Source organism: Onychostruthus taczanowskii, unplaced genomic scaffold (assembly GCF_017590055.1).
Source record: "Onychostruthus taczanowskii isolate IOZ18803 unplaced genomic scaffold, ASM1759005v1 scaffold53, whole genome shotgun sequence".
Taxonomy (NCBI): domain Eukaryota; kingdom Metazoa; phylum Chordata; class Aves; order Passeriformes; family Passeridae; genus Onychostruthus; species Onychostruthus taczanowskii.
In genome coordinates, this window is record NW_024502902.1 from 3,287,945 (window position 1) to 3,301,194 (window position 13,250).

At 55.4% G+C, this 13,250-nt stretch overlaps 1 protein-coding gene across 3 annotated transcripts; it reads right to left on the bottom strand.

Moving 5' to 3' along the window:
* Positions 1 to 333: 333 nt before the first annotated feature.
* GGA1 (golgi associated, gamma adaptin ear containing, ARF binding protein 1) lies at positions 334 to 10,643 on the bottom strand. 3 transcript variants are annotated; one of them, XM_041416759.1, is made up of 17 exons: positions 10,488 to 10,643; positions 10,020 to 10,104; positions 9,645 to 9,720; positions 8,932 to 9,030; positions 7,577 to 7,700; positions 7,009 to 7,109; positions 5,937 to 6,017; positions 5,504 to 5,641; positions 5,275 to 5,356; positions 4,969 to 5,076; positions 4,535 to 4,690; positions 3,708 to 3,772; positions 3,396 to 3,574; positions 3,001 to 3,284; positions 2,611 to 2,780; positions 2,259 to 2,369; positions 334 to 2,085 (listed from the first exon to the last, which is right to left on the bottom strand). In XM_041416759.1, exons 1-17 carry the CDS (start codon positions 10,516 to 10,518, stop codon positions 1,975 to 1,977), a joined length of 2,001 nt encoding a protein of 666 aa, XP_041272693.1. In that variant the 5' UTR covers positions 10,519 to 10,643; the 3' UTR covers positions 334 to 1,974. The 3 variants fall into 3 exon arrangements, with proteins under 3 accessions (XP_041272693.1, XP_041272695.1, XP_041272694.1); XM_041416761.1 differs by lacking the exons at positions 8,932 to 9,030; positions 9,645 to 9,720 and having other exon boundaries at positions 10,488 to 10,521; XM_041416760.1 differs by lacking the exons at positions 9,645 to 9,720; positions 10,488 to 10,643.
* Positions 10,644 to 13,250: the final 2,607 nt, after the last annotated feature.

The following is a 13,250-nucleotide window of genomic DNA, read 5'->3' on the forward strand; positions in this document are numbered from 1 at the left end:
GGAGAGAGCTCAAGCACTTTTTCCCGTGGGCTGTCAGGCACAGATTCCTGCCCACTGCCTCTCCATGGGGTAGGAGGGAAGTGGGCAGCACCCAATTCACAGCCTGGAAGTGACTGCTCTCAAAAAAGGAATTGAGAACTGCCAGGGGAATTCCACCATCCCTGCTCCCGGGAGCAGGGAAATCACTGTGGCAAGGGCCCGAGTGACTGAGGGATGAACTACAGGACTGAAGGGGCAGGATCTGAGCTGGGCAGGGTGCAGAGAAGCTCCTCAGGAGTCCAGGAAGGTAAGGGGAAAAATGCATTCCTTGGGTCAAAAGACAGAGGAGCAAGATCCGGAAAGAACTCTTTATTTCCCATAAATACAGCAGATTCTTCGCGCCGGGCGTCTCGTTTTAAATGTTTGTTTGTTTTCTTCCATTTACAGAATTTTGCACTGAAAATATATACAAGTCTATTCAAGAACCAAACAAGATCTGCAAAGAAAAAACCCATACAAAACCCTGAAGAGATGGGAAAGGGAAGTAAGACAGCAGAATCCCAGCATAAAGACCTTGCTTCCCCCTCCCCTTTACTGCCCGCTGTGCCCAGCTCTGAGACACATCACCTTTGCTGCCCTGAGCCAGGAGTGCGAGGCACCCTGCTCGTCTCCATCTCACGCATGCTTCCTTCTACCTCTGGCAAGCCAGTGCAGAGCACAGCTTGCCTCTGATTTTATGAATCAGGCCCTCTCCAAACCAGCTCAAGGATGGGAAGCAGCTTCCATGGTTTAAGTCCCATGGGATTGGGGATTGCTTGGGATGTGCTACCCTCGGTCTCCTCTGTGCCTGCAGATCCCAGCTCTCGTGTCACAGTGATCAGGCGGCTGGGGTGAGCCCCCTCCCTGCCACAGGGAGCCAGGCCTGCCCTCAGCTGCAGCAAAGGTGCACAAGGCACAGCTGAACCCCCTGCGCCCCAGTGCAGAGCTTTGTGATGAGCTGGGCTCCCATCTCCCCCAACTCCCAGCCCATCACTCAGCCCTCTGCAAGAGGACACTGAAGAGCTGAGAAAACCCCCCTGCCCCACCGAGCTCTCCAGCCCAGCCTGGGAAAGGAAGTCTCACTGCTGCTTCCTCTCCCCGTCTGCCAGGAGGCTGCAGGCAGACTGAACCGCCATAGCACACCCTTCTCTGGCCACTGATCCCAAAGCCTCCTATGATAGATAAAGCCTGTGGGAATGGTGTAGGCTTCCCTGCTGCAGGGGTTCAGAATGCCAGCTGAAGGGGCTGGGAAGGCACAGAGCAAGCCCTTCCCAGCCCAAGGCCCCACCTCCCACCAACAGCTCTGTAAGCAGCTAGGACAGAGATATGTGATGATCACTTGCCCTGACCACCCCCCCACCTCCCCCAAACCAAAGACAGCTGTCTGCTCTCTAGTGCTGGAGAGATACCTAGGCTCTGCTCAGCCCTGTTCCTCATCAGCTCCAGTGTGATCCCACCAGATGGAATCACTGGGGCCCAGCTCTAAGGAGGGGACAAGGGGGACAAGAGAGAGCACCATAGAGCACAAAGTAGCTGAAGGGCTGAGAAGTGTGGAGGGGGCAGACAAGGAAAAGGATCTTCCTTTGCTAGGCTTTGCCCTGGGCTGAGGTTGTTAAAGCTCCCCGTCCTTGTTCCCCTATGCACCTAAAGCGGGAAAGCAGGGTTAGAAGAGAAGCTGGACAGACTGGGGAGGGAGCGTCATCTTCAGAAGAGCAGGGAAGGCAACTGTTCACACACATGAAGCTTTCCACTCCACTTCTAGTCCTGTGAGATTAACATCTCCTGGCATCTCTGCTCTCCTCCTTGAGGCATGCTCCCTCCGGCCCTTGCCCGGCCATCTGGAGAATAGAGTGTGAGCTCCAGCTCCCACCCACCCTCCCATTTCCTCTGGCTGCTCCAGCCCCACAGGGTTGGCTTCCCAAGGAATCTGCAGTGTAGTGTCTGCAACATGAGGCCCTAGAGGTTTCCCCAGGATTCTGGTGGGGGAAACTGGTCCACGTCCCCAATTTCATTGTAGGTTTGCTCTCCCATGGTGAAAGTCAGTTTGTACCGTAGCCTCACTTTCTCCTGCAGATGGGAGAAAAAAGGATAAGCAGTCAGAAGAAGGGGAAGAAAGGCATGAGGCACAAACCATTCACATCTCAGATACTGCTGAGTAGAGGGAGTGGGGACAGGGTAGTGAGGCTTTGCCTAAGCACGAAGACCAGCCTCTGTTCGTGCCCCAGGGACAATGCTGTTACCTTCTGTGGGTTAGCGAGCAGCAGGACTTGGGTGATGGCACTGGGGTGGATGATGGGATTGAACGCCGGCAGCTCCGTGCCTGAGGGAGGCTGTAGCTTCACCTTCATTATCTAGGGAGAGAATGAGAGAAGAGAGTGACCACATTCCTGAGAGTGACTTGGCAGCCAGCAGCCCTGCTCCTGCACTTGGGAAGCTTCCGCTGCCTAGTCAAAGAGAAAAACTGTGCTAATCTGAAGGTAACAGAATTTGCTCCCATGCCCACAGAGCTCTCTCCATCCACCCTGCTTTTCCTGCAGAAGTAGAATCATGCCTTGGCCCAGTTTGGGACCTTGGCCCCAGCAGCTGTCTTACCTTGGGGACGGCAGACTGAAAGACAATATTGCGGATGGGCTGCGGGGCCGTGCTGAGCATAGAAATCACCACCACAAGCACATCAGGCCTCTCAGGAAGGGCATCCTTAGCAAAGTGGAAGAGGACACGGAAGCCATGCTGATCATACACTGTCACGGGGAGAATGCTGCCTGTGGGAAAGGTACGGACATGCAGCAGTCAGCCAGGAGGGAATTGGCCTGACAGCACCTTTCCCCATCACCCTAACTTCATACAAGTGACAGAGACACCATTCCTCTTCAGATTCCACAAAATCCAGCAAACAAGAAGTTTCTTCACGTTCTTCCCTTCCATGTGTGCAGGGTTTAACCCCCCCATGCCTGCCTCCCCCCCTCTTTTTCCCCAGCTCACTGGGTTTGATTGACTCCAGAGGCACAGTGATGTTGGCCAGCGAGATCTCCTGGGGCAGCGCAGTGGCAGGAGGCCGTGGTGGCACTGCAGTACTTCCTGCTGGTGTGGTGGTGGCTTTTGGAAGTGTGGCAGGGGCAGGCAGCTCTGAGGTCAGAGGCAGCGTGGGGTTAGAGGAAATACTCTGGAGCACAGGTGGAGCACTGGGATTGTGGGCTGTGGTGCCAGAGCTGCTCCTGTTCTGCAGATCCCTCAGGGTGAGCCGAGGGGGTGGTTGCTGCTTCTCCCTGCAGGGGGGAGAGAGAGCAAGGAGTGGAACAGGGCACTGAAATGATGTCCAGCACGCCAGAAATGGAAACAATGGGAAGAGATGCGAGACTGCACTACCAAGGGCTTACCATCGCACTTGTTGAGATTCTGGAGGCAAAGACTGCTGCAGCAGTGTCTTGCCCAGGAGGTCCAGGTCATCCAGGGCACTGCTGCTAGGAGATGGTTTTGGGGAGGATGCACCAGCATCTGCTTTGACTGGTGGTGTTGCCATGATAGGGGTGATACTGAGCTCATTGCTGTCAGATGACTGTGAAAAGAGCACACAGGAAAGCCCCAAAGCAGGGCTGCCTATCAGCACCATCAGATGTGGCACGTTCCCCTACCTACATTTGTTGCTTTTACCACCCTCCCCACCCTCTGCCTAGCTCCCAGCGCATTACCTGGAAGCTGTTCCAGCCACTGCTGTCACTGGCCTGGACGGGATGTGGTGCTGGGTCATTCAGGCCTGCCAGGAGTATAAGCAAACATGAAGCTTACCTACCAAATCAGCAAGACCATTAAATATGGCCTGAGTAAGACACAGAAGCAGCAGGGCAGAACTGCCAATGTGGTCTCCATCTCTGGCCCCCATCCTTGCATGGGGGAGAGCCAGGAGGGTGACAGTGGCTTTTTTCTGTTCAGATAGCTTCATTTGTAGTTCAGTTCTCACTGCCATCGGCAGAAAAATGACTGCTACTGAGCTGACCAATCTGACTGACCATGTTGTCTGCTTGATGTTGTTGTACTCCATGGCACTTAGGAAACAGATACTTTGTTGTGCAAAGCAGGACTCTAGAGTCTTCTAGCATTGGCACCTCACATGATTTCATGTGAACAGTTCTGGATGTCCCATGCATCTGTTGTCATGACTTCATGTCAGTTCATGAATTCAACAGCAAGCAGAAAACATGAGGAGCTGGGGGTGACCCACCCTTGTGATCCCATCTGGGCATGGCCATTGCATCACTCTTGATTTACCTGCCAGGTCAGTTTAACCAGAGCAAATCAGTGGGCTCATCTCTACAGGCTCTCTCTGACTAGCCAGGAAAACACCATGGGACTGAAGTTCAGAATCACAGCAGAGTCCCTCCTCTCCCTCACACTAAATGAAGGAACCTCTTTGTCTTTCATTATTCACTTCTACCAGAGCTCTCTCTTACTCATGTTCCTGCCAAAGAAGAACTATTCAGAGTCAAAGAATGAAGAGCTTTTGCTCTGGATTTCTCACCTAAAGACATGAGTTCATCATCCAGCAAGGAGACAGAGCCAGCTTGGTCAGGCACAGGGACTGCTGAGCCACCTGAAAGGGTGGGCAAGGCTGGGTAGGAAGGGCATGTTGCTGGAAGCTCCAGGCCAGACAGATCTAGAAGTGCTGAGGTGCTGCCTGCAAAAAGAAAAGAATCTGAAACGTTATCCAGTCCTTATGCAATGTGGTGAGGCCTGGCTCCCATCCTTCCTCACAACCCCCTGCTCTCCCTTCCAGTTCCCCTTCTTTATGCACCAGTCACATCCACAAGCCATTTCCTTATCTCACCAGCCCCACTCTAAGCTCCTGCAGGTTTCCCCTTTCCACTTCTCTCAGTCCTCTCTTACGCTGCAGGAAACCAGCAACAGGGTTCCTTCTGCTTGACCTTCCTGCCCCCATTCTTTAAGTTTTCTCACCTCGAAGGGGGCTGGCCACCGTCTCCCCATTGATCTCTTCTCCCCGTACAAGCTGCTTGTAGAGATTGATCACCTGGGTCAGATTGTCATTGGCTTGCAGAATCTCCGCTGAAAATAAGTGTCAAATAGGGTATAAAAGTTACTCTCTTCACTAACTCTGTCTGTTTCCCCCAAGCAAGGCCCAAGTTGCTGCAAACAAAACCACTGCAGAGAGCGTTTTCACCATTGTTGCTGCAGACTGCACCAGGGTACACTGACACCTCCAGGGCAGTCTCAGCAGCAATGAGAAAGGTCAGATATGTTTACCTAGAGCTTCATCATTGTCCTCTGTGTCACTGGCGAGCCGGAAAAGCATGGGCCTCATGCGCTCACAGCGCTGATACAGCTCCTGGGGGAGCAGAGAAACAGTGATGAGGCGAGCATCCTGAGCAGCAGGACGCTCAGCTGGGTGTGCAAAATAGGCAGGAGGATGAGGGGATAAGGGTCACCCATTTCTGCTAAGCCCAAGGAGGATTCTGGGCTTGTCTTTCCTCACCTTCATTAGGTCCTCGTTGCTTTCCGTTGTCTCCCCCTTGCTGTAGTTTGTCACCATCTCTGTCAGCAGCTTCACGTTGTTGTTCACCTCCTCAATGGCATTCACCCTCTTGGAGATCTTCTCCATGCGCTTTTGGTCCTGGAGGGGAAGCACATGGGGAAGGATGTCCTCACTTGGAGAGGAGGAAAGCCAGGCCAGCCAACCACCCTGGACTAAAACCCAGCAACACTGCCCTCAAAACAGCTCCCACTCCAGTGGAAAACTCCAGGTCATCTCTGGGCAGGAACATGCCAGACAGGGATAGAATTGCTGTAGATCTAGTGCTGCAGCAAGCTCTGTCTGTCTGCATGAGGTCACAAAGCCAGTCTTTCTTTGGTGCCAGCCATCACCACCCAGACCATGACCCCCCAGCTCCCTTCTTCCCCAGTCACACCTCCTGAACCATCTCCTTGATGAGCTTGTTGGCAGCCCGGAGATCCTCAGGATGGGAACTTTTCAGGAGGCGAGCCAGCGTCTGCAAAAGAGAAGGTACTTCTGAGCCCAAGCTGAGGGATGGCAGCCGGAGTCACTCTTGCAACAGAGCCAACAGTTGCCCCCATCCCAAACCTGTATCTGGCAGCGGCAGTGGACAACTACAACCACTTAGAAAACCCAGCCACAGGAGCCTGTGGGCTATCAAAGTCTAGGGAGAGAAGTACAACTGGCCTTCCTTTTCCTGTTGTAGTTCTGGTTATGCAAGCTAGCTCTTTCCTGAAGATCCCCTGCATTCAAAACCTGCTCTGGCCTGCCCATTACCCACCACGGAGAGTCTGGAGTGCAGCAGCACTGAGACAGGAACAGAGCCTGGTTTATGCACCAGTCTTGAAAGAATGCAAGAACTGCAATGTACTCCTACTCAGAGTAGGAGTACCTCATTTGCAGACTCTGACCCATGGAGTCAAACTATATCCCTTGCAGCAAACTGGCATCACACTCCTGCTGCAGAACTAGACCCAGAGGAGCCCAATACTTGGTTAAACGTATCAGCACTGATACTGCAGAGGTTTGCCTGAGTGGTGACACAATTCTCATGGAAAGACAACACAGGATGGGTCCAGGTGGCTATAAGTGGTTAGGCAATAAGCAGATTGCAGTGCTGGGGGTGGGGAAGAGATAACAGCAGCAGCATCTGGGGCTGGGATTTAATCCTCATGGCCAGATAACTCCGAAGTCTAGAGAGCTCACAGCAGCAAACCTCCCCAAACCTGCTTGGGCCAATGTCAGCGCCTCACCCTTTGCACCATCCTGCAGCTAAGTGCTCCAAAGGTCAAACAGACCCACATGCTCCACTCCTCTGCATGTTGCCTTTGTCATGATTTTGGAACAGGCCCTCAGCATTCCTGTGATGCATTTTATGAAGGACAGCATTTGCAGCAGGGACCTTGACTCTCCCACATCAGGGGGACATAAGGTACCGCAGCAGGAAGATGATGCCTACTGTCCCTCTCCTTGCACAGAGCCCTTACCTTGGATTTTTCTTCATCATCAAAGATGATGTTCTTGGGCCGAGGAGGAGGCGGTGGGAAAGGAGCGTCATCAGGAAGTTTGGGGTCACACTTCACAATCCCTGCAGTAGAAGGACAGATCAGGAGGACTCAACCATGGAAGGATGGCACTGCCACCCAGGTCTTTTTTCCCTAATGGCCCACCAAATCCAGCTGGGACTGAGGGTGTGTGGGTTAGCTCCTGCTACACAAGATCCTGGATTGTGTTTCCATTCCCCATAAATATCCTCTCTTAGAAAATTCCAGCATATACTGTGCCAAAGTACTCGCAGCCCTTCAGCCCCAGACCTTTCCAGTGCCCCATCTCCCATGTGAGCAAGCAGATGTGCCCTCCAACCCAGCAACTCTCCCTCTGCTCAGCCAGGAGCCCCAAGGCACCTGCTCTGACTCCTGACCCTGGTGCTGAGTCAGACTGATGGACGCCCTGGGTCTGGGCAGAGGGAAGAGAGAGCTTGTTTCAGATTTTTCCCAGGTGAAAAATGAAGGAGTGCAAAACCTGCAGTGCCCCTTGCAGACCACTGCCTCTCACCTTGTTTCTTCAACATCTGGTAGGCTTCAGATATCTTCACCTCATGAGGCAGCCCTAAAGTCCAGCTGTACATCAGCTCCAGGATCTTTGACTTCACTTTTTCTGATGTCCGGCTGCCAAGATACTAGAGGAAGAGAAAAGAAGAGTGTGAGGCTGAGGCTGATCTGAGCCGTTGCAAGTCTGGCCTGTTCCTCTCCTCGCCCTCCCAGGAGAAGTGAGACCGTTCCTAATGGCACAAGGAGGAAAGAGGAAGCAAGCAGGAAAGCTCATGAGGGCCTTGCAACACATCCTATGCTGTGCCTGGTTTCCATCACAGGAAAAACAAGAGGTGTGAGAAATGCTGCAGCAGCAGCTCCTCAGCGACACACAGGGACAGGTGGGAAGGCTCAGGCAGGTCTCCTGTCACCTTGAGGAGGGAAGGGTCCTGTGAAAAGAAGCTGCTCGGCCAGGCAGCCCTTTAGGAATGAGGGCACGGCAGGGCTGGGAGAGGGATGTGGGTAATGGTCTCTGAGGCAGGGCCCCGAGCAAGGTGAGCTCCAGCTGACCAGCACCCAGCAGGTGCCATGCAATCATCTTTCAGCCTTTTCACAGGGGCCTGATGGGAGCACTGGTGGTAGAAACAGCGCACGTGCCACCAGGAACAAGTGGCTTAAGGCAGAGGACACACTCTAGGGTGCCAAGTGAGAGAACTTTAGGATGCTGCTGTCACTGTCAGGGCTATTCATCATCACAGATCACGAGCTGTGACTGGTAGACAAAGGTCTTCCTTAGTCATATTTAGCCTGTGTTCCCTTAACTCTACACTTGCTGGTGTTCACTGCCTAGACTGAAACAGGGGAGCCTGCACAGCTTGTTCTGCTGCAGGAACAGCAGCATCAGCAGACGAGCAGGTACTGACTTGGTCCTTCAGATGGACTCGCCAGAATTCCACTGACCAAGCCTGGGCTTGCCCTCCAAGAGTGTCTCAATGAGGCTGGGACACCCCAGAGAGACATGGTCCTGTCAAAGCTGGGGGAGGTTCCTGAGCACATGCAGCCCAGACAGAGCCCAACAGGGATGCGGGGAAGGTGACTCCAGGCACGCACATGAGCTCAGTAGTCTCACAAGTGCTGGCTGCACCATGTCCAGTTGGCCCTCAGCTTCCTACAACAAGAATCAGCCTGGAACAGTGGGGTGAAAACTCACTTCCCACTAGAAAACACACTGGGAAAAAAGGGCTAGATTTCCTACTAACACTGCCCTATTTCGCCCACATCCTAGTGGGTGTCTGAGCCTTTTTCTCAGCCACCACTTTTTCCCAAAGCCCTCCTGCCACCAGGTACCAGTCCCTTCCAGCACGATGCTGTGAGACCCACCTTAGGGGACACCACCTTGATGAGCTCATTGAGGAAGCGGAACTTGCCCACCTCATCGTGGAAGCGTTTGCCACAGCTCTTCATGCAGGACTCCAGCACCTGGGGAGAGGGGCCAGGTGAGTCCCAGCATGGGGCCAGCAGCAGGATCAGGAGCCAGCTCCTTCCTGCTTCCCCCCCACCACTACAGAGCCTGTGGCTACTGTCACAGCAGCACAAAGGGACATCCCCTGTTCCCTCACAGGTGTCACACGCCCTCCCACAGGGAAGAAAGATTCCCGTCTTTGGGGCCGGTTTTTGCAGAGAATGGCTGAACACCCCATCCAAAAGGTTGACCCTTAGAGAGGGCACAAACACCAGGTTTCAAAGCATGGATCCACTGCATGATTAAGAATCATTGAATCCTTTAGGTTGGAAAATACCATCAAGATCATACAGTCCAACCATTAACACAGCACTGCCAAGGCCAGCACAACAAAAGCCAAAAAGCTTCCTATTTAACTTCAACAGGCTATGATCCTTCCAGGAACAAAACCTTTCCAAGTAACCTCTCCGGACTTGTGGAACCACCTTCAGTCCCTCTCCCACCCAAGGGCCCAGGTGCTCCAGGGCTTTCTCAGAGGGAATTCAAAGCTTCCCGTGCTTCTCCAGTGAAGCTGGAGCATCTCCACGCCCTGCCCCTCCGTCTAGTTCTACCAGCCTGCAGGTGCCCTTACCGTGAGGGCCTGGATAGCTTCCCATTCCTGTGGAGACTGGATCTTGTGGGCAAGAAGCCGGGTGGCAAGTGGAGGACTGGAAGGAGCGAGGGGAAAAGAAAAGCTCGCCGGTTATTGACAAAATGTCTGGTACCTGCATTTCTGTCTGGGAATCCAGAGTTGAAAAGCATGTTGCAAGTTGAAGATGCTGATAAGGCACTAAGACACCTCAAAATCCGGAGGGAACCTTCCGCTATTGGACCCCCCACCTACCCCCACCTTCAGGGCCTCCATGCCTATTCAGCTCTGGGGACATTCCCACTGGATTTTGCTGGGTAGGAAATCATAACCAGGCCTGTGACCTGGAGAGGCCTGGGGAAAGGACAAAGCACTTACCCCTCTAGCTCCTTATTGAGCTGCTCACAGAACGCATTGATACCATCCCAGTCCAGGTCCTTGTTCAGGGGGTTTGTGGCTTTGTCTGCGGGCAGGAGGAGGGGACGGTGAGAAAAAAACCCAACAGGCTCCCACTCTGCGGAGGGACATCACTGATCCCACTCCCTCCCTGCCAACTCCAGCGGGTACAGCAGCAGAGGATGGTGTGGGAGGAGAAACACACTCGTGTCCACTCGCCCCTTCCCACGGCAGCCCTGTGCACAAACTCTCGCCCCCTCCTCCCGGCTGAGCCACCGTATCCCTGCCTCCGGCTGGGCCCTGGGATCTCGCCCGCCGCCCCCAGGTGTGCCCGCAGCCGCGGCCACCAAGCACGACCCCCAGCCCCTCTCCCTCACACCCCTGCGCCCTCCATCGCCCGCGCCCTCCCCGCCCCACTGGGAGGGGAGCGGTGGTGGCAGCCGCACTCACTGATGCGCGCCTCCAGCGTCTCGGGCTCCATGTCGGCGGCCCGCGGCTCCTCAGCGGGGCAGCGCCGCTCCGCCGCCGCCCTCCCGCCGGGCCCGGCGCGGCCGCGCCATGGAGAGCCCCGATCCCTCTGGCCACAGAGAGCCGGAAGTCGGCCGTGCAGAGCGCCGCTCCGCTGCCAGCGCGCCCCCTGCTGGCCGCACGCCCGCTCCACCATCAGCCCACCGCGCAGGGGCAGGGAAAAGCGCGGGAGGCGGGAGGCGGGAGGAAGCGGGAGAGGGCGGAAGGCCCGCCCGGAGAAGGACACAGAGGGCAAGCGAGCGCGGGGCGGGGCGCAGCGCCGGAAAGCAGCGGCCGCGCGGAAACCGGGCGAGCCGGCCCCTCCCGGAAGAAGCGCTGTTACTGGCAGGTGAAGCCATTTCCGGTGCGGAGAACGGGCACTTCCGGCGGGCGGTAGCGGCGTGTCCTTTAAAAGGACACGGGCCCGCCGGGCGCGGCGCCTGCGCAGTGCGCGCCCGCCCGGGCCCCGGACTCGAGCCGCGTCTGGTGTCGGCCAGTGATAAATATAAAATGAAATATAAATATGAATGGCAGCAAGTGCGGCCCCCTGCACTGTACTTTAAATAGCAGCTGATCTTCGGGCAGCGCCCGGCCCGGCCCTTCTGCCTGGCCCAGCGGCGTGTGGGGCGGGCGGGGGTGGCTGGGGATGCTCCAGAAGTCCCTGGAGTGTTCCAGGAAAACACTCTCCGTCTGTCCCTGCTTTCCGTGTGGCTCTGGTGATCCAGCCAGCCAGCTGTGGCACCCAGCAGCGCCTGCTCCCTCTGTGCTCCAGGGGTCCCGGCGGCAGCAGCAGCAGCACTCGCTGCTTTTGCAGTTCGCTTCCCTGCTTTCCCGATCCCGAGCGGCCTGGGGGAGCTTTGGGAGCGCCTGTGAGGGGGCCTGCCCCGTGAGGCTGGCGGGGTGCGGGGCCGGGGCGGGCCGCAGCCTCGGCGGTACGAGCACAGCGCAGCCCGGCCTGGGTTACTCATTTACAGCGCCGATCCCCCGGCTGACGGGGGAACTGCCCTGTTGTCACACCTAATGGCTTTTCCTGATGGATAGCCATTGTTTTGGTAAGGGCTTTTTGGTCATTAAAAAGCACTTTTTGGCGCCTGAATGTAGTTCTTTTTTTAACTGTTACTGCCTTGCATCACAAAGCCCTTTTAAAGTGCTTTTCATAGAAAATTGCAACATCCTTCCCCTTGCTGTGTTCAGGCACGTTTTACGCAGATTATTTTAATCTTATGAGTCAGCCCTGCCTGTCACTATTCCTTTGATTTTTCTGAGAATCCTGAAGTCATCTCTAGGAGCCCTCCAGGTCATGTCCGATCTGCATAGAAGGCACGCACCGCTCCATCCCCCACAGCATGCCTCTGAATGAGGTTTCGCAGGCTGGTGTTTTACACAGCCCCCTTTTACTCAGGTTTCGGTCCGTCTGAGTCTCAAGCGTGTTTGTTTTCCTGTCTTAGGCAACACCCAGTGGTTAGCAAGTCCAGGATGAATGGAAGGCTGCACCTCTTTTCGGCTGGTTGCAAACAATGGCGAGTGAACCCGTGCATAACAGTCCTGTCAGCGGCGACCTTGCTTTTATTTCGCACAGATTTACGAGTCTCTTTCCCCTTTGGTACATCTGCTTTCCACATAGCAGGGACCCAAAGTGCAGCCGATGGAAAAAGAGATCGGAATGTGAATCTTTGCTGCCTGTAAGAGCGGCTAGATGATGTGTGAGGAACAACCTTTCTCCCCTCGATTTATTTTTACCGACAGCTGGAATTTTAAGCTAGGTTGGGACGGAGTGAGGCGCTCCAAGTTGTAATTAACACTGCTCCCGATGGAAAGTACTGGAGCTATAATTAGCTCGTAGCCAGTTGCGGAGGAAAGTGATAGCGTGCAAGCCAGAGGCCTGGATGAGCACAGCTCCTGGGGTCGGAGTATGACCTGTGTTGGGCACAGGGGCGCGGTCCCAGCTTCGGCACAGGGGCGCAGTCCCAGGTTTGGCACAGGGGCACAGTTCCATGGCACAGGGGTGGAGTCCCAGGTTTGGCACAGGGACACAGTTCCATGTCACAGGGGTGGAGTCCCAGGTTTGGCACAGGGGCACAGTTCCATGGCACAGGGGTGGAGTCCCAGGTTTGGCACAGGGGCACAGTTCCATGGCACAGGGGTGCAGTCCCAGGTTTGGCATAGGGGCACAGTTCCATGGCACAGGGGTGCATTCCCAGGTTTGGCATAGGGGTGCCAGGTTCGGCACAGGGGCACAGTCCCGGGCTGGGCTCAGGGGCGCAGTCCGAGGTTCGGCACAGGGGCACATTCCCAGGTTCATCACAGGGGCACATTCCCAGGTTCATCACAGAGGCACATTCCCAGGTTCGGCACAGGGGTGCAGTCGCCGGGTGCCAGGCTCCGCAGCACCGCCCGCAGAGGGCACCAGCCGGCAGGGAGGGGAGCATCTGCCTGAGCAGCCCGGGCTCAGCGAACGCTCCTGCTGCTTGTGCGCACGAGGTGAATCCCAAACAGGCCAAGTCCTTCTCCATCGGGAAGGAAAGGCCTCACAGGAGAGGCCGGTCTGCCTGGGAGAGGGGTTTTCCACCTGCCAGGTCGTCTTCTCTGCTGGCCAGAACCACCCTGTCACCCTGTCTCTGTCCCAGTGTTTGTTTGGTTTCTCTGCCGTGTTTGTGTGAACCCTGCAATGTTTTTCAGATGTGCTTGTGTGCCCTTCCTCCTGGG

Coding starts and splice junctions, on each gene's coding strand:
- GGA1 (XM_041416759.1), bottom strand. CDS start 10,518: ATGGAGCCCGAGACGCTGGAGGCGCGCATCA. Junction 7,701..8,931: donor TCAAGGTGGTGTCCCCTAAG/GTGGGTCTCACA, acceptor CTCTTCCTCTAG/TATCTTGGCAGCCGGACATC. Junction 3,773..4,534: donor TGATGAACTCATGTCTTTAG/GTGAGAAATCCA, acceptor TACTCCTGGCAG/GCCTGAATGACCCAGCACCA.